This window comes from Miniopterus schreibersii, assembly GCF_964146895.1.
Source record: "Miniopterus schreibersii genome assembly, chromosome: 3".
Taxonomy (NCBI): domain Eukaryota; kingdom Metazoa; phylum Chordata; class Mammalia; order Chiroptera; family Miniopteridae; genus Miniopterus; species Miniopterus schreibersii.
This window is the reverse complement of record NC_138103.1, coordinates 40,708,410-40,735,432: the sequence shown is the minus strand read 5'-3', so window position 1 is coordinate 40,735,432 and position 27,023 is coordinate 40,708,410. Positions and strand designations below refer to the sequence as shown.

Here is a 27,023-nt window from a genome sequence, read left to right as displayed (position 1 = left end):
TTTTGAATAGCTGTTCAAGACAATCCTGAATTAGAATTTAGTCTGACTTAAAGAATTCACAAGCAAAGTTTGCTACTCTATCTTGTTACGATGAATTTTATAATACATTAGACCCTATAGATCATCTATAAAATGTGAAGTGTTAAATATTCTTTATTTGATATTATACATAAACCACACTAAAATTCCTTTTATTAAGTAAAGGACAACAGTTTAGATACAAAGAATTTTAATTAAATTGGCATAGGTAGGACCAAAAAGATAAAATGGACACTGCCAGCCTGTCTTCAGCCCTTGCCTTTTAACAGGCTAATGAGCACAACTTGAAACACAGGTGAGTCTTGCTGGTCTAAGAAACAGTGAAGGGATTTCCTCACTATTTAAATATATTAATACAACCAGTTATATAAATCTAAATATAAAACCAGTCTCCTACAGGTTTTGGGATAGCATTCACCATCTCTGTGAAAAGTTGAGCATTACAAATCAAGTCCAATCATATTTTTAGAAGGGGAAAACAAGGATAGCACTTGCTGAACTGAAATTACCATCGAAGTTCAAAAAGCTGATCATATTAATTTAACCACAAGCCAATCTTATTTAAATACGGATTGCCCAAAAGAAATGTTTTATCATCCATTCATGATCTGAATTCTGGTGTATGAGAGTAATTTAAATATGGTACACATTAAAAAAGCCATAAGACATAATAAATAAGCCAGTGCCAACTATTACTCATTAGTAGCTTATTTTGAGATAAACTATCAAGTCTGCCCTTTCTGCACTCCTCTTAACGCCAGTAAAGTCATTTTTTGTTTCAGGGATATACTTGGTATTCTCCAAATACTCCCAGCAGTGTAGTTTCCCCCCAGGTGATAACCTTTGTTCTTGTTGAGAGACAATCAGGGACCTGACCTGTCTTTCACCCAAATAGACCATGGAGATTTGGCCCAGTTTTGTGCTTGCCTCCCTTTTCCCACAGTATGGCACCAGACACACTTTTGAACAAAAATCATCTTGCTTTTCTCAACATCACTCATTTTTAAATTGCTCTTATGTCATATGTGACACAGAGGTTTCTACTCACAGGCCAGATGTTCTGCTAAGTCCAAGGACACCCCCGGTCTGTGCCTAGGTACTGGTGTTGGTGCAACTGAACTTGCTCACATTTTTCCTCCTTTAGATCATTCCCACTAGCCTATATTTTCTCCCATCTTAAAAAAAAGTCCTGTCTCTACTTCCTTCTCCAGCCACTGCCTCATTTCTTTCCCTCCTTTTATAGCAAAAACACTTTTAAGATGCCTATATACAATGTCTCAGTTTTTTCTTTTCCCATTTTGTCTTGAGCACACTCCAGTCAGGTTTTCAGCTCTATAGTTGCTAATCTAAAGGGTCTCATCAGTCCTCCTTTATTTGATTAAGATTGTTTATCACTCTCTTCTTCATGAAATATTTTCTCCACTTGGCTTCTAGGACATCTTACTTGCCTGGTTTTCATACTACTTCTGTTGTTGCTTTATTTCAGTTTTTTTATCTCTCTTATCTCCTCTTCTTTGGCAAATCCTGTTAGATATACAGAATATGACCACTTATTACTCTCTGCATTGCCACTACAGTGACCCAAGACACCACCAGCTCTTGCCTAGATTATTACAGTAGTTTCTGACTGCTCTTTGTGCTTCCACTGTCTTTTCCTCTTGGTCTTATCTCAGTAAAACAGCCAAAGTGATATTATTGAAATATGTCACATCTTACACTCTTCCATTTTGAATTCCTCAATGGCTTTTCTTCTAACTTGGAGTAAAGGCTAAGTTCCTTAGAAATGACCCATGAAGCCCCACATAATTTGACTCCCCTCCCTATACCCTATTATTTATCTTCGTCTTTTATTCCTTTCCTTTGCTGTTCCTCAGACATACTAGCCACGCTTCTACCTCAGAGCCTTTGTACTTGTTGATCTTTCTACCTAGATTGTTCTTCCATTTGATATTTCCATAGTTAGCTCCATTATTCTTTCAGGTCTTGACCCAGGTGTTACCTTCTCAGTACGTATCCCTAGCCTTTTTCTTTCATATTTTCTAACCCCTTTTCTGCTTTATTATTCTTTTCCTTAGTACCTAATGTACCATTGAGTATACCATATATTTGACTGACTTTATCTTGTTTATTGTCATTTAGCCTTACAAGAATATAAGCTCTATGAGAGTCAGGACTTTTTTTTATTTTGTTCACTTATTTATCCCTAGTGTGTACAAAGGTCCAGGCACATAGTAGGTCCTCAGCAGATAATTTTGAATGAGTCCATGTATTTAATGCCTAATATTTAGCATTCTTTGTGAAATAAATGACAGCAAAACCCAAAGGTTAATTAGAAAGAGTTAGCTAGAAAGGTAAAATATAGTGCTTGCTATGTAATAGCAATTTTTAAAAATCTTTTAATTTTTTTTAATTTGTGAAAATTGTTAAGCTCTCTATACACTTAATATTTTTGTACTTTCTGTTTATGATATACCATTAAAAATTAACTCTAAGACAGTAAAAAAATGCAGTTGTTACAAATAATTGTATTGAGTTAAGATTATCATGAGGGAATGCTTATGCATGAGTCAGTCACTTTAAAAACATTGAGTGAACAAAGATGGGAAGAAGTAGCTTATTGTTTCTGCTTCTTTCATGCAACAACTATTCAGAGCTTATTTAGAACTGGTTTTCTTACTTTGTGCAGTCTCTGGTTTTAAGAAAAGCAAGTGAAATGTAAAAAAGTAAATGTGGAAAATTATAAACCAAAAGAGTTTAGGTCAAAAACCTCTTGGTTTTACATATTCTTTAGAGAAAGGATTGGGAAAACTTAATAAACATCAACATATAACTACTAAATATATGCTTTATTCTGGCATTTTGAATATTAAAAATGACCATTCAAATGATCATAGAAGCCTATTTTTATGCAAAGATTTCATGCTTCTAAAACATGTATATTGTCCCAGATTTGACTTTATATCTTATATAAAATCTGAGATAAGGTGTTGTTAGTAAATTCCTTATCTCACCAAATTGAATTATCAGCTTCTATTTTCTTTTGTTCCTTTTTTAAATTATTTATAAGTTGGGGGGAAAAAGGTGATCTTTTTTTGTTTCTGATGTGAACTATTTTAGTGTGATATTGACTGCCCTAGAAGCAAATTTCAGAGTTGATAGCTAGCTTTTTTTTAGAGTCCTTTCTGTTGTAGCATATCTTCATCGGGAATGTTAAAATATTTACAGAGAGAGAATAGAAGTTCATTAAATATTAATGTTGGTTGTTTGACTTATTTATAAGCAGTCATGTTGTCCTCAATTAATTTATTATGCCAAGCTGATAATGGAAGCATAAAAGTTCAGTAGATAATTCCAAATTCTATCATTGTTTTCTATACCACATGTAGCAATTGCATCACCTTCAGTCTTGTTCAGCTGTAGTTTAGAAATAATTGAGCCCAGCCAGGCATGGCTCAGCAGTTGAGCAACGACCTAGGATCCAGGCGATCAGGGTTCAATTCCCGGTCAGGGCACATGCCCGGGTTGTGGGCTCGGTCAGTGACTCTCATCATTGATGTTTCTATCTCTCTCTCTCTTTCTCCTTTCCTCTCTCTGAAATCAATAAAGATATATATATTAAAAAAAAAATTTTTTTTAAAGAAATAATTGATAACTAACAACTAAACTTTTCTTTTGATATAGAAAAATAAGTTTTGGCCATGTTGTTAGAATATGCATATAAACTAAAGCTCCATGTATAGAGTTTGTCATTACTGAGTGTTAAATTAGTTTTTATTTTTTGAAATTATTTTATTTATGGCTTCTAATGCTAATTGAGTGAGATTGAGCGTATCACTTAATCCTTATAGGCCTTGAATATTTTACCTTAAAGTATGCCTTCTTCAATATGCTGCCTGCAGACCTCATGAGGTTGTTTGAAAGATCAGTGGATAAAAGCAAGCAAGTAGTGGTTAAAATGAGTACTTTGTACTGGCTGTATAACTTTGGACAAGTTGTTTAACCTCTTTGAGCCTAATTTTTTTAATCTGCAAGATGGGAGTAATAATAATACCAACTCATACAATAGGTGCAGCTATTTAAAGAGATATTGTATCCCTGGTTGATGTGGCTCAGTTGGTAGTGTTGTCCCATATATCGAGCTGCGGGTTCAGTTCCCGTTCAGGGTCACATAACTAGGTTGTGGGTTAGTTCCCTGACCCTGGATAGGACGTGTGTAGGAGGCAAGCTATTGGTGTTTCTCTCTCACATCAGTGTTTCTCTCTCTGTCCCTCCCTCCTTCCCTTTTCTCTAAAAATCAATGAATATGTCCTCAGGTGAGGATTAAAAAAAAAAAGATACTGTACATGAAGCTCGTGGCTAAATGACTGACATACAGTAGTCAGTAGTTTTTAGCTAACATTATCATTAAAGCACATATTTTTAAGGAAGGTATATAAAGTAGTATTTTATTAGTATACAAATTGAATTGGATAAGAAGTCCTTTTATCTTTTTTACTTTTATAAGAATTTGTGAATTTTGTTATTCTATATGTATGTGATGGTTTAGGATGAATTCTACATAGTGATTGAGTTTTGTGATAAGAAGTAGTCTTAATTAGAGATACTTGTAAGTCAAGAAATCTTAGGCGAAGAAAGATCCCCTAATCTTCCTAGTATCACATAGGAAATTGTGTTGAGGTAGGTGCTACCTAACATAGAATGTGTGCCAATGGAGGCCTTGCCCCATCCCACTCCACATCGTTGTTCTGTAGTCTTGAAAGCACCCTTGTGAATGGAGTGACATATTCACTACCTAAAATTTAGGCTATATAGGTTTAGATACCAACTATTTTTAAGAATAATCTGGAAACTCAGCTGACTAGCACTTAGGAGGTTGTAGCTCCCTTATTGGGAGGGGATGTGTGGATATACCCCTGATCCCATGGGAAGATGAGTTCTGGTGCAGTTCCTTCTGCTGGAGAAAGGGAGCCCTGGCCCAGGTGGCTTATTTTCCAGGTAATCCAGAGTGAGTGCCAAGAATCATATTAGGAAAATTCTGCTTGCTACACTGTATACTATGTTACCAGATTATTAAAACTTTTCTCTTTCAATAAGACTTGTTTCTTATATATATGTGGGAAACTAACAAATATTTCTGTAAACAATTGAGTTAGACACTGCTAGACTGATTCAGCATTTCTCAGATTTTTTTTCTTATTTTCTTGTTGAGAAGTCTAATTTTCAGTCATTAGAAATATAAAATTTACTGTTCAGTTATTTATATTGCTATTTCTTTATGTTAAATCCTGATGTCAAATTTAGTGATACTTACTATTCTAATTTACATGTTTTATTGACATCTCAACAGTCCTCTTGGGAGGCATCATAGTGTCAAATTGGTATTTGGAGTCAGATGGTATGGGTTTGACTGTTGGCTCTGTCATCTAACAGTTATTTCATTTTGAGCAAATTACTTAGCCTTATCCATCCTCAATTTTCTTGTATGTAGGTGCTAATATTCATACTGACCTTGCCAGCATTGTTGTAAGAATTAGAGCTAATGTATGTGAAGCAGTCAGCATAGAGCCTAGAATGTAGTAGACATTGTTGTTATTTACTTTATAGTGGTAGAGGAAGTATTTTGGAACTTGGATACTTCAAGTCAGAATTTTGGAGCTGGAAGCAACTTAAAAATTCATTTTCCCCCTTCAAAGTAGGTTTGAGAGAGAGGAAACAATTCAGCTTATATTTCCCAGTGTAGAGTGGTAGGTTTTCAGGAAGGAATTGGATCTAGAGGAGGAGAGTGCCCTTTGAGCTTGGTTATTCAAGTTTTTTTGGTTCTTTTAAAATTTTTTTTAAAAATTAATTCAGACTTACAAAAAGAATGGCAAATATAATACAAATAATTCTTCCCTATCCTATCTTCACCCAGATTCCTCAAATTTAACATCTTCCATATTACCACAGCACAATGATTAAAATCAGGAAATTAACATTGATACAATACTATTGTCTAACCTGAAGACCTTATACAAAATTTGCCAGTTGTCCCGTTAATATAACTTTTCTTCATTCAGAGTTCAGTTCAGGTCACATATTGCATTTAGTTTTCATGTCTCCCGAGTCTCCTTTGCTATACAGTAGTTCTTCATTTTATCTTTTATTCATGTCTTTCATACCTTGATTCTTTGAAGAATACTGGCCAGATATTTGGTAGAATATCCCTCAGTTTGGATTTGTTTGATATTTCTTAATAATTAAATCAGGTTATGTATTTTGGGCAAGAATACCACAGAAGCGATGTTACTTCCTTTTTAATGCATCATATCAGGAGGTACATAATGTCATTTTTGTTCCATTACTTGTGATATTTATTCTGATTTCTTGTTTAAGGTGGTGCCTGTCAGGTTTACTATAAGATTCCATTTTCCCTTTGTGCTTAAAAGTATTTTATAGGGAATAATTTAGAGAATATAAAAATCCTTCTCCTAATCATGTTTTTGGTCACTAATTTTTAAATCTATTGATAATTCTTGCCTGAAAGAATTATTATTGTGGTATTTGCCAAATGGTGACTTTTTCCATCATGTCTTCTGTATTTATTAGTCGAAATTCTGGAAGGGAAAACTGTGTAAGATTTTTATTCATTTTAATTTTTTATTATTTTATTTTATTTTTCCTCACCCAAGGATATTTTCCATTGCTTTTTTAGAGAGAGAGAGAAACATCAATGAGAAAAAGAGAGAGAGAGAGAGAGATTGGTTTCCTCCCACACGTGCCCGGACCCAGACAGGGAATTGAGCTTGCAATCAAGGTACATGCCCTTGGCTAGAATCAAACCTGGGACCCTTCAGTCTGCAGGCCGACACTCTAATCACTGAGCCAAACCAGTGAGGGCCATTATATATTTTTTAAAGCAGTACTCAAAACATCAAGTGTACCATGTTTAATTATAGGTAGACTATCTTTCAAGGCCAAATATCATTTTTAAAATAAGTTTTTGCTTGGAAGCTTATAGTTCTAACAATTTATGTCAGTATGTTTTTTAAAATGTTATGGTTAGCTTCTGTGCAGAAAAAGAAATAATCAGAGGCTACTTTCATTTATAAAATTAATATTTGATATATTAGCCTTATAAGCTCAAAACCCTAGTTCTTCCTGAGACTTCTAAATCCAGTGCACAAATCATATTAAATCACTTTAATGGAGGGGCAACAATGTAATTAAATTTCTTATAGTATAAGTAGTCTTTGGTTTGCACAATACTATGTTAATGTGGGTGGAAAAAGTATGGAAAGTTAAAAATTTGCTTTATACTTTTCTGTGTTTTCCAAATATTCTAAATAATCACTTTTTACTACATGAAAAATAAAGTACTATTTTTTACTGTTGTTGGAAGGATTATTCCTAATAAATAAGAATGTGGGTTTTTCAATGAGATTTTCTGGAATTTAATAAAGACTGTGTTAATAGTTAACTTTTTGCTTTAGATTACTCTTCTACAAATATTTGTTAATAAAATTACCTGCCTTATGGGGTTACTGTGAAGGGTTGAATAAAATAATCTATTTAAAGCACTTGGAATAATAACAATGCCATAATAGTATATGCTCAATAAGTGCTAGTTATTACCATTACTAATCTTTTCTAAGAGAAGTAAATCACACAAAAAGAATCATTGATGTGATCGCTTTCAGAATCATTATGACATGAATATAGAAGACAGGTAGTCCTTTCATCAACTTTTTTTTATATAAAAAATTTTTTTATACTCCCTACAGAAAGCAAACATCAGTTTACTATCAGTAATATCAACTCTTTATTCTTCATGTTGAAATTGAAAATTTAGCTCTGGCCAGTGTGGCTAAGTTGGTTGGAGCATCATCCTGTACACTGAAAGATTGTGGGTTTGTTCCATTCCCAGTCAGGTCACATACCTAGGTTGCAGGTTCGATCACCGGTCGGGGCATGTACGAGAAGGCAACCGATCAATATTTCTCTGTCTTTCTCTCCCCCCCTCCTTGCCCTCTCTCTAAAATCAATAAGCATGTCTTTGGGTGAGGATTTAAAAAAGGAGATTGAAAGTTTAATATCTTAAAGTGTTTGTAGTAAATGCACAATAAATGTCTCTATTTTTACTAAGATTGTCATCATTGGCACATTGGTATCCAGGTCAGGTTTAATGCAAATCCAGTCCAGAATCCAGTCATATCCTAAAGATTCTGAGTATTTTTCAATGGTATATATTGGACAGTGTGCCTAGGCTACATTCATAATTTTTCTTTAAAGGTAATTGATCTGGTTTTAAGTTCAGTCTCTTCCCTAGCTTTATTAGTACATTTTTAGTGGTATTTTTTGATTCTTGGTTTAAGCAAAACCAATTATCTCTCTAGAACATCTTGCTGCTAAGAAAATAATTTTTTATATCACTTAGCATACTATTAGGATTCTTAAATTTATTCCTACTATTCTTGGGCTTAAGACTTTTTCTGTCTTACAACATGTGAGTTTAACATTTATGCACTTCATTTAATATAGCTTAGAAACAGTAGGATCAGTTCCTCCTGAAATTTAATAGAAGTCCCCAAACTCAGGAAGAAACTATTGTGTATAGTATTATAGTACTAGCTAACATATATGGAGTACTTTTTTTGTGTGTGTGAAACACTCTTCTAAGCCTTTTATATTTATTCATTTAATCACTAAAATCTGTATGGTATACTGTATGGTATAGGTACCATGATTATGCCCCAATGAAGAAACAGAGACTTAAATAGCTATTTATTTTTGGAAAACCAGTTATTATTAAAATGCAGGAAAATTTAAAATACAATTCTTTTAGTAAATTAAAAATAATTTTTGTTCCACCAGCCTTTGAATTCTTTGAGGCCAGATATTAATGAGTAGCTATTTAGTAGATAACTGTTATATTGAAACTGAACTTTAAACTTTATATTATTTTTAAAATGAAACACAAGAGGGTGCTATTTACCATTTACTACTATTTTTTTGCTTTAAAAAAAAAATCTTTCTCTTTGTGAAATATAGTGCAATAGCAGCTTTATTATTTTGTTGTTGTTGTTCTGGCTAGAACCCCAAGGCCCATTAATTTATTTTCTTAATTTTTTTTACTTCAGTTTGTAGATTATTAGTTTTGTATTGGCCTTGTCCATGTAACAGATTGGCAGTGTGTATCTATTTGGGGGGACTAGATTTCTAATTATATTAAGTAATTTTGCTAAATCTAAAGAAAAGTAATGGAAAGTTTTTTGAAGAGGTTCTTTGATTTTTTTAAAACCAAACTTAATATTTGAGTGCATTAAATCTTAGGAATTCTTTTCCTAAATTAAGAACATGTACTTATGACATTTTACTACAGAGCAGTTATAGCAAGAAACTTGCTTTTTAGAATTTGCTCTTTGTCCCATTGGATCACCTATGAATAGGGCGATCATACATTTCACTTCACTTGGAACAGTCCTGGTTTACATCTGTGGTTCCAAGCTGTTATTATATTATGATAACATTGTATCTATAATAATAATATAATAATAATTAATAGCTGCTCTTTTTTACTCTTAATATGCCACCACCCCACCCCCATTTTGGATGATAAATTGAATGGTTACTCTGTGAAAGCTACTATTGAGAAGGATAGTGGAAATAGAAATACAAATAGGTGGAATTTTAGAGATTATTTTTTGTTAGTTTGTATCAGAGGTCCCCAAGACCATCTGAATGATTTGCTAGGATTCATAGGACTCAGAAGTTGCTATGCTCATGGTGAGGGTTTATTGTGAAAGGATAGAGTAAAATAATCAAAAACACATGAGGAGAAGTAGGATGGAAACCAGGTACAAGCTTCCAAGTGTCCCTTCCCCCTGGAGTTACACAAGATGTGCTTAATTCTCCCAGAAGTGATATATAATGATATGTATAAAGTGTTCCCAACCAGGGAAGCTCATCCTAGCCTGGGTGTCCAGGATTTTTATTGGGGGTCAGTCACATAGGTATGATTACTTAAGTTCCAGAACCTCAGAGAAAAAGATGTTTGCTATAAATCACATTGGTAGCATAAACTGTCTGCTCATACTGATACAGCTTGGCCTAAGGCCTCAGGCATATTAAACACTCTTGTCAGACAGAACTTCCTAAGGGCTCAGGTCCCAGGAGCTAGCCAAGGGCTAGTCTGATAACAGGCTATTTTGGAGAATGTGTAGGGCTTGAGCAGCCCAGGTCTGCTGAGTTAATTCTTTTTCATATAAGGTCATACAAGATATTCAAGCCAGAGTTTGAACCCAATAAGTCTGATTCCAAAGTGTGTGTTATTTTTCTATAAGTAATTTTTAGTGATCTTTCATACTGATTTGCTAATTAGAAATTACTGGCTACATTAGATGTGATAGAGATTTGGACTATGCTCATCCATCCTGATAAAATACTTTTTTAAAAAAATGTACGTTTTTATTGACTTGAGAGCGAAAAGAAGGGGGGTGGAGGAGAGAGAACCATCAATTGGTTGCTTCCCACACATACCCCTGACCGGGGATTGAACCCAAAACCTGGGCATGTGCCCTGACTGGGAGTTGAACCAGTGACCTTTTGGTGCACTGAGCAATGCTCAGCCAACTGACCCACACCACCCAGGGCCTGATAAAATAATTATAATAAGCTTTCTTTTTTCCTCACATGAGGATAGGGAGCTTGATTTGAGGATTTTTCATTGCTTTTGTAACTAATGGTGCTAAGAATTTCTAGTTCTTATTTTCAGCAAAGTTTGTTTTATATATTAATGTATTGAAAAGTAGTTTACATGAAGAATAGTTTATAACTATTGCTTTTGCACTTAATACTGTTTTTTAATTTAAAAAAGATATAATAGATTTACAAAAGTTTTAGTTCACAATTAAGATTGTCTGCCTTGTAGATAATAGATTTGAATGAACCTACACAGTTCTCAAAAGCTTTTAACTTTTTCTCTTTTCTTTTTCTTTAGGTATTTGTGGAAACATTAGACAAGTGTTTTGAAAATGTCTGTGAACTGGATTTAATTTTCCATGTAGACAAGGTACTACTTATATACTGTCAAATCTTCTAAGTTTTTATCTAAGAAAAGTGTTAATTTTTATTTGCCAAAGTAAAAATAGATTTAGTGAATAATACTATTTTTCTTTCTTTTCTTCCCTCCCTCCCTCTCCCCCTTTCTTCCTTTCTTTCTTACTCAATTTTAAATTATTTTTGCTATGAGCCAAGCACTGTTCTTAGTGAAGAAGGTTCAGACCCTGTCTTAGAGGAATTCATATCTAGAGGAAGAGACAGTGGCATTAACAAGTAACAGTATGTTCAGTGTTAATGGGAACACAGCCGAACCACCTACCTTTGCCTAGGATTATGTGAATGGAGGAAATTACATTTAAACTGGATTTTTAAAGATTGGTAGATCCTTTTTCACAGACAGAAAAGCAGAGATGGCGCTACAGGCAGATATAAAATACAGGCTTCTTGTGAGGGGGGATTATTATTAATCAAGAGGTCTAATTTTGAAGTGCCTTTAGTGCCATGGATTTTACATTTCATTCTGAAGCAATTTAATCTTTTTAAATAAGTTTTTGTTGGCATTATTGTTGTTTTGTACATTTTTGGGTCAAGGTTTTGTTTTTTTTACTTTATAGAAGTTTGATTGGTAAGTGGGAGATTAAAGACAGAGAAATCAATTTAGGAATCTGTTGCAGTAGTCCAGAAAGAAATTAACTTTGGCAGTAGAGTAGGGATGAGAAAGAGTAGAATTGACACAACTCCGATAGCCTATTGAAAGCTAAAGGTGAGAGAGAGAATGACTGAGTTTTCTAACCAGTGTTATTGAGTATTGGTGATACGGGATTTAGAAGGAAGAGATTCCACTTTTACTATATACAGATTTTTTTCCATATTAAGTTTATGTAATATAACAGATTGTTTTGAATGATTAAGCCATTGAATAAAATAGTCTGAAAATTTTAGCAAAAAATGTGGTTTTTAAAAATCAGCTTCATTGAGGTATAATTTGCATACATAAAGTTAATTAAGTTTTGGCAAATGTATAGTTATGTAATCACTACCACAGTCAAGCTGTAGTACAAGGAATGCATTTTATTATTTATGAACATCAAAAGGATACATTTATCACTAGCCAGTTTTCTAGATCATATTTCTCATCTATTAAGTGATTTGCTTTCATATATTAACTCATTTTGGACAGAGAACTTAAACTTGATATTTTTAAGAGTCTATTTTTAGCTTTCTGCTGCTTTTCTCTACTATATCTTATGCTTTTTCATACTTACAAGGACTTCTGTTATTTTTAGGCATTAGTGTTCATAGTAGTCAAAATTATTTTTTGGTACATGATTAAAATGCTTTAAAAAGCTCTATTTTTAAAATGACTGCTCAAAGGTGATTAGCTTATATTTTATATATATATATATTTAGAGAGAGAGCAATTTTTAAAAAAAAATTGATGGTTCTATTTTTAAATGTTGCAGTGAGTAAAGTTCTCACATTTGCACTAGGGGGTAAAAGTTTTCCTCATTTTGCTGTTCTGATAGGGTGTTTTTTGCTTTCTTATATTCCAAATTGCAGATTTTATTCTTGGCATCATCTACTCTACTTTTGATTCTCTGTAAATTATTCTTCATTTTAGTTAGTGTATCTTTCATTTCTGAATGGTTCTTTTTTATGGTTTTTTTATGGTTTCTATGTTCCTTTTTCGTGCTGTTGAACTTCTCACTGTGTTCTTTGAGTATCTTTATAACCATTGTTTTGAATTCTGTATGTGGTAGTTTGCTTGCTTCCATTTCATTTAGTTCTTTTTCTGGAGATTTCTTCTGTTCTTTCCTTTGGGACCTGTTTCTTTGTCTTTGCATTTTTCTGCTTCCCTATCTTTGTGTTTATTAGGTAGAGCTGCTACATCTCCTGGACTTGGTAGAGTGGCCTTATGTAGTAAGTGTCCTCTAGGGCCCAGGGACACAGCCTCCCCAGTCACCCCAGATGTGTGCTCCAGGTGCCCCCCTGTGTGGGCTGTGTGCACTGTCCTCTTGGACAGTTCCTTGATCACTGTTGACATTACTGGGAGGGATTGACCCCCAGCCAGCCGGCTGCAAGGACTCGCTGCAGCTACAGCAGAGAAGCTGCTGTGCAGAAGTTGACCCTATGGAACAGGACTTGTTTCCATGGGACTTTGATGCTCACTGAGTCTGCCCCTAGAATGAAGGTGGTAGGGTATAATCTGGTGTGGTCTAAAGCTGTTCACCAGGTGCACTGCCTCTGGGGTCTCCAGGGAGGTACAAAGTCAGCTACCATCTGTGCCCTGCCTGGGACCACCTGGCATGAGCTACAGAGCTATCTGCAGATGGCTGCTACTTTTGTTGGGCTTGGAGATGCCCAGGAGACGCCTAGCTGTGAACCAAGGCAGGGTGCCACTAGTACTGAGCCTGGGGCCACTTAGCAAGAGGTAGTGGGTACATGGAGGCCAGATGCTGCTTGCTTGAGAGATTTTTGTAAAGTCTGAATCATGAGGCAGGAGATGCCAGTTGTATGGAAAAGCCACCAGAAAGAGCTTGGGTGGGCCCAAAAGTTGGGTGAGGCCAGGTCTCAGGGAATGACTAGGGCAGGGCAGACTATGAGTCAGGTTGAGGGAGACTCAGATATGGTGCCCACCTGCCAGCTCATCTAAGGAACAATGGCCTCTGCCAGCACTTTTGTCTGGCAGAAAGCTGCCCCTCCCCAGCTCACACCCTGATTCCAGATAATTCAGTTCCTCCCCATATATCCCTGGTTCCTGTCAAGCTGCCCCAGTACTAGAAGTCAGAGAGAGTGAGTCCAAATTAAGTCCATACTCAGACCCTTTAAGAGGAACTGCTGGGACTCCAGCAGCCCTCCATCTCATTCAGTCACAATTTCTGCTTTTTTCTACAGCCAGAAGTTATGGGGATTTTTCTTCTTGGCACTGGAGCCCTGGGCTAGGAGGTCTGGTGTGGGACTGGGACCCCTTGCTCCACCAGGGAGACCTCAGCAGCCAAGATATCCCTCCCAATTTTAAACTGCCACACATGGGTGTGGGACCAGCCTGTACCTTGTCTTTGCCCCTCCTGCCAGTCTCAATGTGGCTTCTTTAATTCCCTAGTTATAGGACTTCCATTCAGCTCAATTTCAGGCAATTCTGAATGATGGTGATTCTATAGTTTAGTTGTATTTTTTATGTGGTTGTGGGAGGATTCGAGTACCCTGTTCACCTACTATGTCATCTTGACTGGAAATTAACCTGTCTATATTTCCAAAGAAGTGTGTGATAATTAATAGTGTAGATTCACCATTTTATAAGTTTTGTATTTTGATCTTTGCTTTTAACTGTCATTGATTATTCTTGTACATATATCTATCACCAGTATTTTTTATTTTAAATTCACATCCTCATTCTCTCCTGCCTCTAACTTTTAATACACTTTATTTTCTTGCAGAATTGTGAAATATAATGTATATAATGTGATCTTATTTGTCTAAATTAGATATACATATACACACATATAATAAGTATGTGCATAAGAAGTTTTCTGGAAGGCTATATAAGATACAGTTAACTATGATTATCTTTGAATAGAGGGACCTAATAACAGAAGCAGAGGGTGGTGGACACTTATTGTTTGTAAACAAGTATCTGTATGGCTTGAACTTTTACTCATTTGCCTATATTGTGATTTTAAAAAATGAAATTTAGAAATGTCCAGAAGAAGCTATGTGATTTTTTTTTTTAATATATCTTTATTGATTTCAGAGAGAGGAAAGGAGAGGGAGAGAGATAGAAACATCAATGATGAGAGAGTCATTGATTGAGCCCACAACCCGGGCATGTGCCCTGACCGGGAATCGAACCCTGATCGCCTGGATCCTAGGCCGACCCTCAACTGCTGAGCCATGCCCGGCCGGGCAGCTATGTGATTTTTTTAAATGCAAAAGTACATTGTTAAAAAGTACTTTTTTTAAAATTGATTTTTTTCAGAGAGAGGAAAGAGGGGGGAGAGAGAGAGAGAACCATCAATGTGTGAGAGAGAAGCATTGATTGGTTGCCTTCTGTACGTGCCCCCTTTTGGTGTACAGGACAATGCTCTAACCAACTGAGCACCCTATAAAAATTCAAAAAATGGCAAAATCTCATTGAACTCTTTTTAAATTTATCTTTATTGTTGAAAGTATTACAGATGTCCCCTTTTTTCTCCCCATCGATCCTCTCAATGCCAAAAACTTATTTTAGGTGAATATATGAAAGTAAATGAGTTGTATTACAAGCATATTGTCACTTCTCATTTTGTGTTGTTTGCTAGGAAAACAACAAATCAAATTTTTTTTAATTGAATTTATTGGGGTGACATTGATTTGCAAAACCATATGTTTCAAGTGTACAACTCAAACATCATCTGCACACTATCATACACCCATCGCCCCAAGCAAAATTTGTTTTGTAAAATTAGTCAATAATGACGGGATATTTTAAAAACCATGAATACATTTGCATGAACTCTTATAATAGAATGAAAATCAGATAATATAATTTTATATTTAACCATAAAAGGCTTTTGTTTAAAAAAATGAAATTACCCTATAATAACTAAACATACTCTGCTAAGTACTTTACATGAATTATTCTTATGATAATCCTATGAGATGCCTATCCTATTTCTATCTCTAATTTACAGGTAAGGTAACAGAGAGGTCATGTAACTGCTGAAAGGCATATAACTAATAAGTGGTAGAGTCAGTATTAGACCCTATCTAAATTCAGGGTCTCCGTTCTTAATGCCACATTATTTTTTTTTAATTATAGCAGAGTATACTATTCAGTAGAACTTAATTCAGCTTTGAATTGGTGTTTTTTTGACCCAATACCTTATGGAAAAACATCTGTGTTAAATTTTTTCTACCTAATGGAAGATACTATTTTTAGTCATAAGATGTGTTTGATAAAAAATTTCAGTGTTTCATATATAGAGAGAGGACTTTTGGTGTAAAAGCATTATTAAAAAGTGCCTACAATAAAAATAAAAATTTTTTTTTTTCCAATCTAGAGCTTATAGTAGTGCCACATAGCTTCATTAAGTACCTTGAGCATAAAACAACTTAATTATTGGCTAAGAATCTTGTAGATTCTTGTAGGTAATATTTTTAGCATTAAACTTGATACGATAAAAATGGTAGCTAGCCCTGGCCAGTGATGTTCAATTGGTTGGAGCGTTGTTCATGCACCGAAGGGTTTCGGGTTTGATTCCTGGTCAGGGCACATACCCAGGCTGCCAGTTTGCTCCGCTGTAAGGACATATACAGGAGGCAACTGACTGGTGTTTCTTTGTCTCTCCCTCTCCTTTCCTCTCTCTAAAAAAATCAGTAAAAACATCCTTGGGTGAAGATTTAAAAAAATAAAAGGTAGCTAATGTTTATTGATCATTTATTTTGTTTTGGGTACTTCCGTGAATGACCTCATTTAATCTTTCCAGCAATCTATAATGGAGGCACTATTATTATCTCTGTTTTACAGCCCATTATACTAAGCCTTAAAGAGGTTACATATAACTACCTAAGACTTTCACAGTAGTGATGAAAGTGAGTAATAAGCCTTCATTTCAAATTATTTTATTTTACAACTCATAAAGCAGACTCAGCAGTATTTAACCGAAAACCCACTGGAATTATGAAATGTTTTTGTAGTGAGTTTTCTTTATGTGTGTGTATTATTTTTGTCCTTTAGGTTCACAATATTCTTGCAGAAATGGTGATGGGAGGAATGGTATTGGAGACCAACATGAATGAGATTGTTACACAAATTGATGCACAAAATAAACTGGAGAAATCTGAGGTAAGAATGGAAAGTGCTCTAGTTAATGAAAGTAGTAAAAATGGTCATAAATTATGCATGATTTGTATCTTTCACTGTTTGTCCTTTAGCATCACCCTTTAGGTACAGCTGATATGCTTATTCAGTTTTAAAAATGGAATATACAAATTTTAGTATGCCAAATGTTCTGTGACTACTGTCCACCAAATAGTTGTATATCCTTCTTTTAGCCACGGTCATACCTATCTTGGGTAATTAACACAATTCCAAATTCTTATTGCTTAAAAAAGGAATTATTTATTTGAAAATGGAATAAATATTTGCTATATAAACAGTCAGTAATTATCAAGGAAATTTTAGAACTTATAGTTTAAAGATATATAGGTTTCACCATTACAAAACTATTTCTGGAAGAGGAAAGAAAAGGCAATGGAATTCTCATGAGGAAGTATTAAGTGTAATAGGTGCTTAGTAAGTCTGAGTACATATTGAAAAAGGAAATTCAACGCCTTAATCTTTTAATTCTGGATCCTTCCCAAAGGTCACTGACCAGTTTGCTAAGTCATAAGTTTTATTCATTGATACATATATTCATGGCTTTTATTGCATTCTATAAGAGAAAGATTTGGTTAGTTTTGCACTGCTAACTTTGTGCGGTGAGATTGGGTGAATGAGGACCAACGAGCATTTTAGCATTATACAAAACCCTACTTGAGAATTTTAATGACTCTTCCCTCATGTACTAGGCTGAATATTAGTAACAGGTACTACAGCAGAGCCACTCAAGTTCACAATATTTTGTTTTATTACTGTAGCAAAAGCTTAGATAGATAATAGTCTCGATATCTCATTCAGTGCCATGCTTGTTTGAGGATACTCTTACCTTTGGTATTTATAGTCATAACTCAGATTAGGAAGATATATTTTATAATTATTAGTACAAGTTCAGGCATTTCATATAAAGTAAATATTACTATAAAAGCAGCAAGATATTATAATATGCTAGCACTAATTTACAACAGGTGAGTTCTGAAGAATTATTATCTTTTTGGCACTTTAAAGGATCAGTTTAATACAATACTATGCTCATTAGAATTGAATAAAACACAGGATGATGGATATATCTGAAATATGAGGGTTAGAAACAGTTGAAGCTTTGTATAAAAACATTTTCCAATGTTTTATTAAAAATCTCTTCTTATCTCAATCTTCCATCCCTATTGGTTTTCCAATGGAGAGACTTATAATAGTGAAGAGTTTAAAATTATGACTCTTTTAAGTAACTGTATTTTGTGTGTTCTATAGCCAATTTTTAAAATATTGGTTTTTGAAAGGGTAAAATATAAACTAGATTTAACTAGGACAAGGAAAACAACTCAGAATATTATTTAGTGTGGTTGGTTTGCAATATATTATAATAGTAAATGATTTACTATAAACTCTAAGCTGTAGTTTTTAAAGTATTAAAATGATCATTTGAAATTTACATAATCTGTTAAACTTTGTGTTACAAAACAATGGATATAAATTTAGACTTCTTGTCTGGAATTTTCTCTGGAAAGATATTTAACTCCTTTCCATTGGTGGTGTCCTTTTTTTTTCTTTTTCTCCTCAGTGTGATGTATATAATATTGACAAACATCATAAAGGACCTATAATAATTGCATAATGGATATTTGCTTTTAGATTATTCGGTGATATTTTGTTAATGAGCAGTTTTTTAATCTATAAAGAGCAGTAAAATGCAGAATTTACATTTTTGATAGAAAGTTATAAGAATACTGTAACATGCTATTTGAAATGGTTCTGAATATTAGTGAATACTCCCATTTTTCATCCACTGATCATCTTTTAACATATAGTCAGTTGTTAATCTGCTACCAGATTAGTTTTTCTTTTTCTCCTTTACAAGAAAGTATATTTTAAATCTGATTGGGTGTAAACCACAACATATGTTTAGCAAGTGTTTCTGTATATGTGATGTCTGCTAATTAGTTATAAAGAAGGATTTAGAGTCAAAGTGATGCCATTTAGTCCTGATCATATTTTAAGAAATTGTGTTGAAAAATGTTGACTTTTTGTAATTTTTCAGTAATTTTCATATATTTTAAGTATGTTTGGAAGTCTACCAGCTTTATTTCAGACACACTGAAATGTCAAAATGTTTCACATGGGTTCAATTTCCATGTTACTTAAATTGGTCATATCTACCAAACATGACTGCAGAATAACCAAAAATTACTTGAAAGCAAGCTATATGCTTTTATTAATCTGAATCTTACTAAATTTTAGTTAAAATTTATTATGTAAGCAAAAACTTACCAAGAAAGGCTTAATTAAAATCCAGAGTGTCATGATTGATAACAAGACCTGGTTATCATATTTTTAAAATTAATTTAAGTGATATTTAGAATAGCATTTATCTTTTAAAAATCAGCCTGGGTTTAATTAAGGTACAGCTTTTAAAATATAACATGGATCTATCTAGGTGACTTTACTTTGTCAGATATCGAAGATTTTGTTATTTTGGGTTAATGGGTAGTGTATTTTCAGTGACAGTCAAAAGCGAACCAGTTTAATTCCCAATACCTAGACAGGTAGGAGCAAAGATCACCCAGATCTTTAAAGAGATGCAGCAAAGATATGCTCTGAATGTATTTTCATCTCTCCTGCTTTGATAGAAAAATGGTTTGCTGTAACAGTGGGATCTTGGGGAAGGAGGGGTTAAGCTGGGAAGTTGGTGGGATTTGGGGAAAGTCTAAGAGGTACCCAGAAATCTGCTAGGAATGAAAGGACTCCCGTGGGTGTAGGTGGATGGGTGGGGTTGGGGAGACTTGTTAGTTTTTATGTATTTCATGTTATTTTTAAGATGAATAAATGGCTCTGAATTTAGTCACTACTTTTTAAAAGTTAGTCCTCTTTTTTTCCGAACATCCTGATCTTTCTAGCTCTTTCCATTCTTCTCTCTTACAGACCTTTATCTTTCAATCTCCCAGACAGGACAGGTAGACAAGGTATTGCTGACTTTGAGAAAAATGTACTTTAACAAAAGGGAAAGCAAAATGATGTCAAAGGCAATTAATTATTTAGGCCAGACTCAAAAATTCTTTGTGTTAATGAACCCATATAGTCCCTGTAGCCTATTTTTCATTCTAGTTTCTCCTTGTAGTTTCTTCATCTTTTATTGGACTTAGTGTATTTTTCTAGTGTATCATTGATGTCATGTTTGTTCTGTTTTGTCTGCCTGCATTGTGAAAGGGAAGTTTAAGTTTTTTGTTCTTATTTTTAAACATTGTCATTTAACTGACAAATTACATTTTGTAGAAATGACAATTTACTTTGTATGTTAAATTTAGAGTTTATTTTGAGCATCATATGGCAGAACCAATCTTACTTTAACTCTCACAGATTTTCCCCCCATCTGTCTAAATTAGGATGCTAACATAAAATTGCCTGCTAGGTTTTGGAAGCTGTGAATTTGAAAACCAAAAGCTGAACTTTCACAATTTTGCATACAAAGTGGGAAGCAATGAAGGCTTAGAATAGTGACTGTTAAATAGTACTTTTTCCCCCGAGAATGGTTTTCAGTTTTAAAGTCTTAACAGAATTGCTTTTACTAGTTTTAACTAACAGGTGCATATTAAAAGTAGCCAGTAAAAAACAAAATCAGAAATTATTAAAATTGAATGAAATGCTCTAAAAAAAGGAATTAAATGTATTTAAAAAATAAAATGGATTTCCACTGTAGCAACTTTCTGATATCCAAACATGTCATTATAAGACTCCGTAAAATATTATAAACCTTGAATATTTTTGCAAAGCATATTGGCAGATATTAGAAATGTTTTTAATGAACTCCTAGCTTTACAAAACTAAATTTTCTCTGGCATTTTCTGTACATTTTTTCACACCACAAATTAACTGTGTGAATTACTTTTTAAACATTTCCATGTAGAGATGATCAACAGCTTTTTTGTACAAAGCTCTTTCAGGAAAAATGAATATGGTTATAGGACCCCATTTAAAATTTTCAAAATGAAAATACTTTATTGAGCCCTGTGGAGGAAAAAAAATTATAACCTTAAAAAGTTAGATTACCTACCTTACTAATTAGGAAAATATCACTGAGAATTCAGCATAGCGTTTTAACCACTAAATTATTACTTTCTGGATGTGTTTGAGAAACAGCAACAGACAAGTGGCTTTATAATTTCTTATCCCAGATCCTGGGCTTTATCATGAAGCTGGGGGTACCACATTTGGTCCCTAGATCCATATAACTTTATCCCTGCAGTAGAAAATAAATAATGGTCTCATTCATTCCATTGATCCAAATCACTGCCAATTTCTATGTTTCAGTCTTTAATTTATGTTAAATTGCTATTTTCTAACAAAGAACCATCAACCACTTGGGTCTCTTAACTTCTATACCTAGAACTAGTAATTAGCTTTCTTTTTTTATTTTTTAAAATCAAGTATCTATTTTTAAAGAGTATAGAATAAGAAAAGTGGGCCTAAGTAACAGATGTGGAAAGTCAGCCTGTGAGTTGGTTCTGCCTCTCCATGTTGACATGCACAGTTATTCTGTTCTTCTACAAAATTATGGTGAGGACCCCTGAGGCCACTTGTAATGGTCAAGACTAGTTATATTAAATCCATGAATGGCATTAGTCTGCTATATTTATTTCACACAGGCAAATCCTGTGCTAGAAATTAAAGCCATAAGTGAAGATTATAGAAAATGATTAGTAGTTTGGAAGGTTTTAAAATTAGTAAATATTCTAATGTTGATAAAAAATTTTATAAAATGCTATGTTCTTGCTCACTAGAGGATTATCATCAGTATTTCTAATCTCTTTGTTATAATTGCAGTATTAAAGCACTGCCTTTAAAGCAAAGAGCAAGCCTATTATAAGTTCCAAGATTAAAAGTTATTCTACCTCACATTCAGAAATGAAAATATTGACATTTTCTATTTCATTCAAAACATGTTTCAAAATCTGCCATTATTTCATTAATGATTCTGAGTCTGAAACCATTGACTACTGTGTTTATTAATGTTGATGTTCTTTCACTTTGCTGTTAGGTCAAAATTTTGAAAGCGCATATACCAACTTCCAGCAGGAAGGGTGGGTAAAGGTTTTAGTATATACAAATTATTCCAACTACCATCTTTTAATGCTATAGTTCAAGCTTGAAAAAATATTTTAAGATGGTAGGTTGGTATTTTATGTCTTAGATGAAATAAATATTTAGATTCTTTCCTTTTCCCTTCAAGAAAGTTAATTGCTACTGCATGAGGAAAAGGGAGCTTTCAGATTTTTTGAAATATATTTTAGTAATGCTGCTTTTTTGGTTTTGCTTGCACATATTTTGTTTATTTTTGGGTCTGGCAATTTAAAAACAAAATAAAAAAAATCATATCCATCCATTACTATCTTTGTGATTCCAGTGCTTGAAATTTCCAAGAGTATGTCTGTATAAGTCTTCTATCTGTTTGGCCTCATTTTGGTATACTTGCAGACTTCATTTTGTTTTCTTTCTCTTAATTCTATTAATTTATTTAATCTCATGGGAGAGAAAACATGACCATTCTTTTATATACTGTACTTCATTCTTTCATCTAATTCATACTCTTAACAGCTTTAGATCCATATATTTGTTTTTGTTAGTGGAGTTGCTGCAGTTTACCTTGCCATGGTGGTGCTCGAGTAAAATAGCATAGATGGAAACAAGTTATTTCTCCAGTAGGGTTTCATTCTTTTTATTTCTGCTTGTGTCAACTGTGTAATCTTAAATCTTTAAGAACTATGTTGTACTGTCAGAAATATCTTATTTTTATATTTTAAAGTGTATAAACTACTAACAAGTCGGGTAAACTTAATTTCTATAAATTTGAGTGTTAGCAAAAGTTATCTTGTTGCCTTGAATATATCTTACTGAAAAAAAGCTTAACTAAGATAAAAATTATTTTACACCGCTGTGTTGGCAAATTGATTTTCTAATGGCAAATTACTTCTTTTACATTTTATTCTTTTATAAAATGTTTCAGACTTCACTTTCATGGAATTCTGAAAATGAAATTAATTTTATAGCAATTTGGGTGTTGACTACCTGGTAACATGAAGTTTTTTTTTTTAACCCCTAAGTTTTTATATATAAACATTGATAGCTCATTTAAGCATCTACTTAGTAATCAACAGCCCTTCTTTTATTTTTTCTTATATTTTATATTCTGTAGAATCCGATTTATTAAAATATTTCTTTAATTAAAACTTAATTGACATGCACATTATAATTTTAAAATTTTGTACCATTTAAATTCATGACATTCTACACAAAAGTATTGAACATGCTTGAGAAATAATTTGATTCTCTTTATTCATTTGCGTGTTCTGAATAGTTACCATCCTTTGCATGTCTATGGCTTGCTGCTTATGTTTAGAAGAATTGTAATTTGTTGTACTTAGAAACTTCTTTTGGTTTTATGTAATAAGAACTTGGCACACATATACTATTTAAATCAGTTGCTCTATTCACTTTATATATTCTCATTAATAGCCATCTTTGGTCACAAAGAAATGATTTAATCTAATGAAATTTAACAAGCTGCATTTTTATTCTCATTTTCTTTGCTTAAATTCAGTGTAGCTGTTCATGATATAGGGTATATGGAAAAGAAGGCTACTGGACAATTGTATTTAGTTTAATACTGAAAACAATTACTTTAACTGTTTATAAATATAAATCATAATTTCTAGTAAAACACACATATCTACCTTTACTCTTTTTCACAAAATCCTCTTAATAATTTATGCCTTTTAAAATATTTATATGTGAATATCTTATCAATATTTTTCTATAGCCTACTTATCATTTGTACTCTGTATAGAAATTTCAAAGTAAAAATAGTGGCAAATTGGTTTGTTATTTAAAAAATTATAAAATTCTTCTACCTGGAAAAATGATACTAGTTCCAGGATATCTTTAATAATTTTTGTTCCCTTGGCAGACAACATACTTCTAGTAAAAAGAAGAGAGCCTATAAGATGGTGAAGCTATTTGAACTGAATTATTCTTTGATCCTTAACCATTCTGAATTTTGGTAGCTAGACATTGAACTTGAAATGATCAGCTTAAAGACCCTTTTCAATATGATTTATGCTATCCTAAGTAATACTCATATATATCTTTGTTTTGGGGGGAAGTTGGAGAGAAGTGGGGTACAATAAAAACCACATTACTTCAGGTAGGTATAAATGTAGAGGTCAAATTTTTAGTTATACATCAAAAATAGCTAACCCCTATTAAATTACAAAAATTGAAGTCCGAGCCCTATTAAGTCTTTAATTGGGTATGGAGTATTTCATCCATATCACCCTTATCATTGCCTGTGTGGACTACATCTATTATTAATCCTATTTTACTGATTTTTCTATTATTTCCAATTCTGACTTGATAATCCATGGCTTTTATTTCATTGCTTAACAATGTTTGTATCCTTTATTCAGCAAATAGTTTACACTGGCCTATTTTGTATCAGTCAAGATTTTTCTCAGGTAACAGCTTTATTATTATTTTTCTAATTAACAAAAGAGGTAGGATTATATGAGAGAAAAAAACCTAAAATTACAAAATGGGACTTTAAAACTAGTGTCTTTAATTACATGAATATTGTTTCTTATACAAGAGTGGGCTAAAGTAGGTTTACAGTTGTGAGTTAGCGAAAGTTTATTCTTGTATTATTATTTATTAATTGTATTATTTTCCGTATGAACAACTGTAAACCTACTTTTGCCAACCCTTGTATATATGTAATCTAGTCAAAGTGGAAGATTTGTTTTTGTTATTTGTCTTCTTTTATGCAAGACAATGTATGCCACTGAATTGAGATATGTTTGTTGGCTTTATTATATAGGCTGAATAAAAACTGATGAAATCTAATTGGTACATAAAATAAACCTTAAAAATATGAAGACTTGATGTAGCTACTTGAAAAAAATGATATATATTAATTTTTCTTTTATTTTTAACCATATTTTCTTTCAAAATTACTGCAGAATTATAAATTTTCCTACTAAGATGAAAGCCAAATATTGTACACTAATGGTACTGGTAGTTTTAAATTTTAGTTATAAATTTTAAATTATATATGTATATGTATATATACTATATTTTGCATTTATGCTATTTAAATTTGTATTTTGTAAACTAAACGTATATTGTTGAATCTACTTGATATGACAGAATATTTTTAATTGCTATATCTTTACTAATGCATCTAAGGTTGGAAAGATCCTCTTGTTGCAGTTTCATTTTTAGGCAGACCTGTTCTCTTTGGATTGAGGCTTTACTTTAAAAGCCTGCTTTTTAAAAAAATGTTCTAGAACTTCCTTTTAAAAGTTTAGAATACCCTCCAAAATTTAAAACCATAATTTTAAATTTTTTGTTTTAAAATGTTTTAAGGCATTAGCCCTAAGTAAAGAAACTAAACAAGCATGATCTATTAATTTTAGTTTTTATTTCACAGCATATATTGATTATAAATGTCATTTTAAAAGAAAAAATCCAAAATATATCATGATTGTTGTAAGAGATGTTTAATAAAAAAACAAATATAAATTATGCTTCATGCTTATATCTTATGTCAGTTACAGCAAAATATAGGTGAAGATTTAGCTTTTTTCATTTGAATATTGTGTGTAATATCCAGGTAGCACAGTTTAATTTGTATTTAAATCTTTACATTGTTATCATTGCATGTATTCACTGTATTTTTTAATGTGTCAATTGTTTTCTCTTTATAGATTAGTATTTCTAAATAACCATCCCATATCAATTCAGACTTACCATCTGATCTCTAAGCTTGTTATATGAAAATCTTTTACTATTATCCTCCATTTTTAGTGTTTTTTGATGAGCTACACCTGAGTTGTACATCTTCTTTTTCTTTTATTTGCTTCTGTATACAGGCTGGCTTAGCGGGAGCTCCAGCCCGTGCTGTATCAGCTGTAAAGAATATGAATCTTCCTGAGATCCCAAGAAATATAAACATTGGTGACATCAGTATAAAAGTGCCAAATCTGCCCTCTTTTAAATAAAAAAAATTTAAAAGGCCACTCCCAGGTAAAATCCAGGGGGAAAAGTCATCTAAGTTTACCATGCAGTTGTTTACCAAAAATAGAGGAGAGTCTTAACTTTTGCTCTTGGATTTAAGTCAAGGTACTGTATAGAAGTTGTATAAAATCAGTATGGCGGTTCTTCTTGTTCAGTGATTTTGAAGAAATTGAGTAGTTCCAGTGTGATATTTTTCTTTCTTTTCTAAACTGCATTCCTATGCCCACCTAAGGCATGCCTCTATGTATTGGCTACAACAGTATTTTGAAAGTGTTTGAAACATTTCTTTAAATTATGTACAACCCAAAATATTGGTGTTTTGTATGGATCACAAGTACAGCATTCCTTAATTCTTTCTGTCATTTGTCACAATTGTTATTTAAAGAATCAAGTATGTATTGCATGAAAACATAATGACCTTTTCCTCTTAGTTTAAATAAACTCCAAGGTAACTGGACTTCTACAGCACCTTTCTGTTTGCCTGATATCTATTTTAGCAATAATTTTATTTTTACGACCTCTTACTCAGCAAAGTAAATAAAAGTATATTTTATCACTGTTAAACAGCTGTTAATGATGATTTATTTAGTTTATACTTCTGTTTTTAATACAGTCAAATCTCGGTTCTTGAACATCTCCGATCTCGAACAATTCTGTTCTTGACCAAGTTGTTCATAAAAAGATGTCTCGGCTGTCGAACAAAAACTTCAGTTCTTGATTCAACAACCCTGTCACGAGTCTCTTAGGAGACAAACAAAAGAGAGAATTCAAGAGTATTAGTCAGTTTACCACTAAACCTCGAGTTGTTAACATCTCAGGAAATGGTGCTGTGGATATTTTTGTGTTTTCTTGCTTTTGTTAAATACAACAGTAAGTCACCATGGGTCCTAAGAAGGTTAGTGATAGCAGCAAAGTGAAAAGGCAAGTTGTGAGAACAACAAATAGAGCTTAAAAAGAAATAATTGCAAAGTATGACATAGGTATTCACGTGTCTGATATGGCTACCGAGTATGGCATGGTGAAATAC

At 33.0% G+C, this 27,023-nt stretch overlaps 1 protein-coding gene across 4 annotated transcripts in view; it reads left to right on the top strand.

Annotated features, from left to right (window-relative positions):
* AP3S1 (adaptor related protein complex 3 subunit sigma 1) overlaps positions 1-26,560 on the top strand; it is a 51,053-nt gene extending 24,493 nt beyond the window's left edge. For 2 of the 4 annotated variants that reach the window (XM_081133622.1, XM_081133624.1), the window contains 3 exons: positions 11,015-11,086; positions 16,793-16,900; positions 25,852-26,560. In XM_081133622.1, coding sequence (XP_080989748.1) covers positions 11,015-11,086; positions 16,793-16,900; positions 25,852-25,980 — 309 coding nt within the window. In that variant the 3' untranslated portion in view covers positions 25,981-26,560. Of the gene's footprint in view, positions 1-11,014; positions 11,087-16,792; positions 16,901-19,852; positions 19,894-24,390; positions 24,439-25,851 lie in introns of all 4 variants that reach the window. The other 2 variants (XM_081133623.1, XM_081133625.1) reach the window with 2 other exon arrangements.
* The last annotated feature ends 463 nt before the right edge of the window (positions 26,561-27,023 follow it).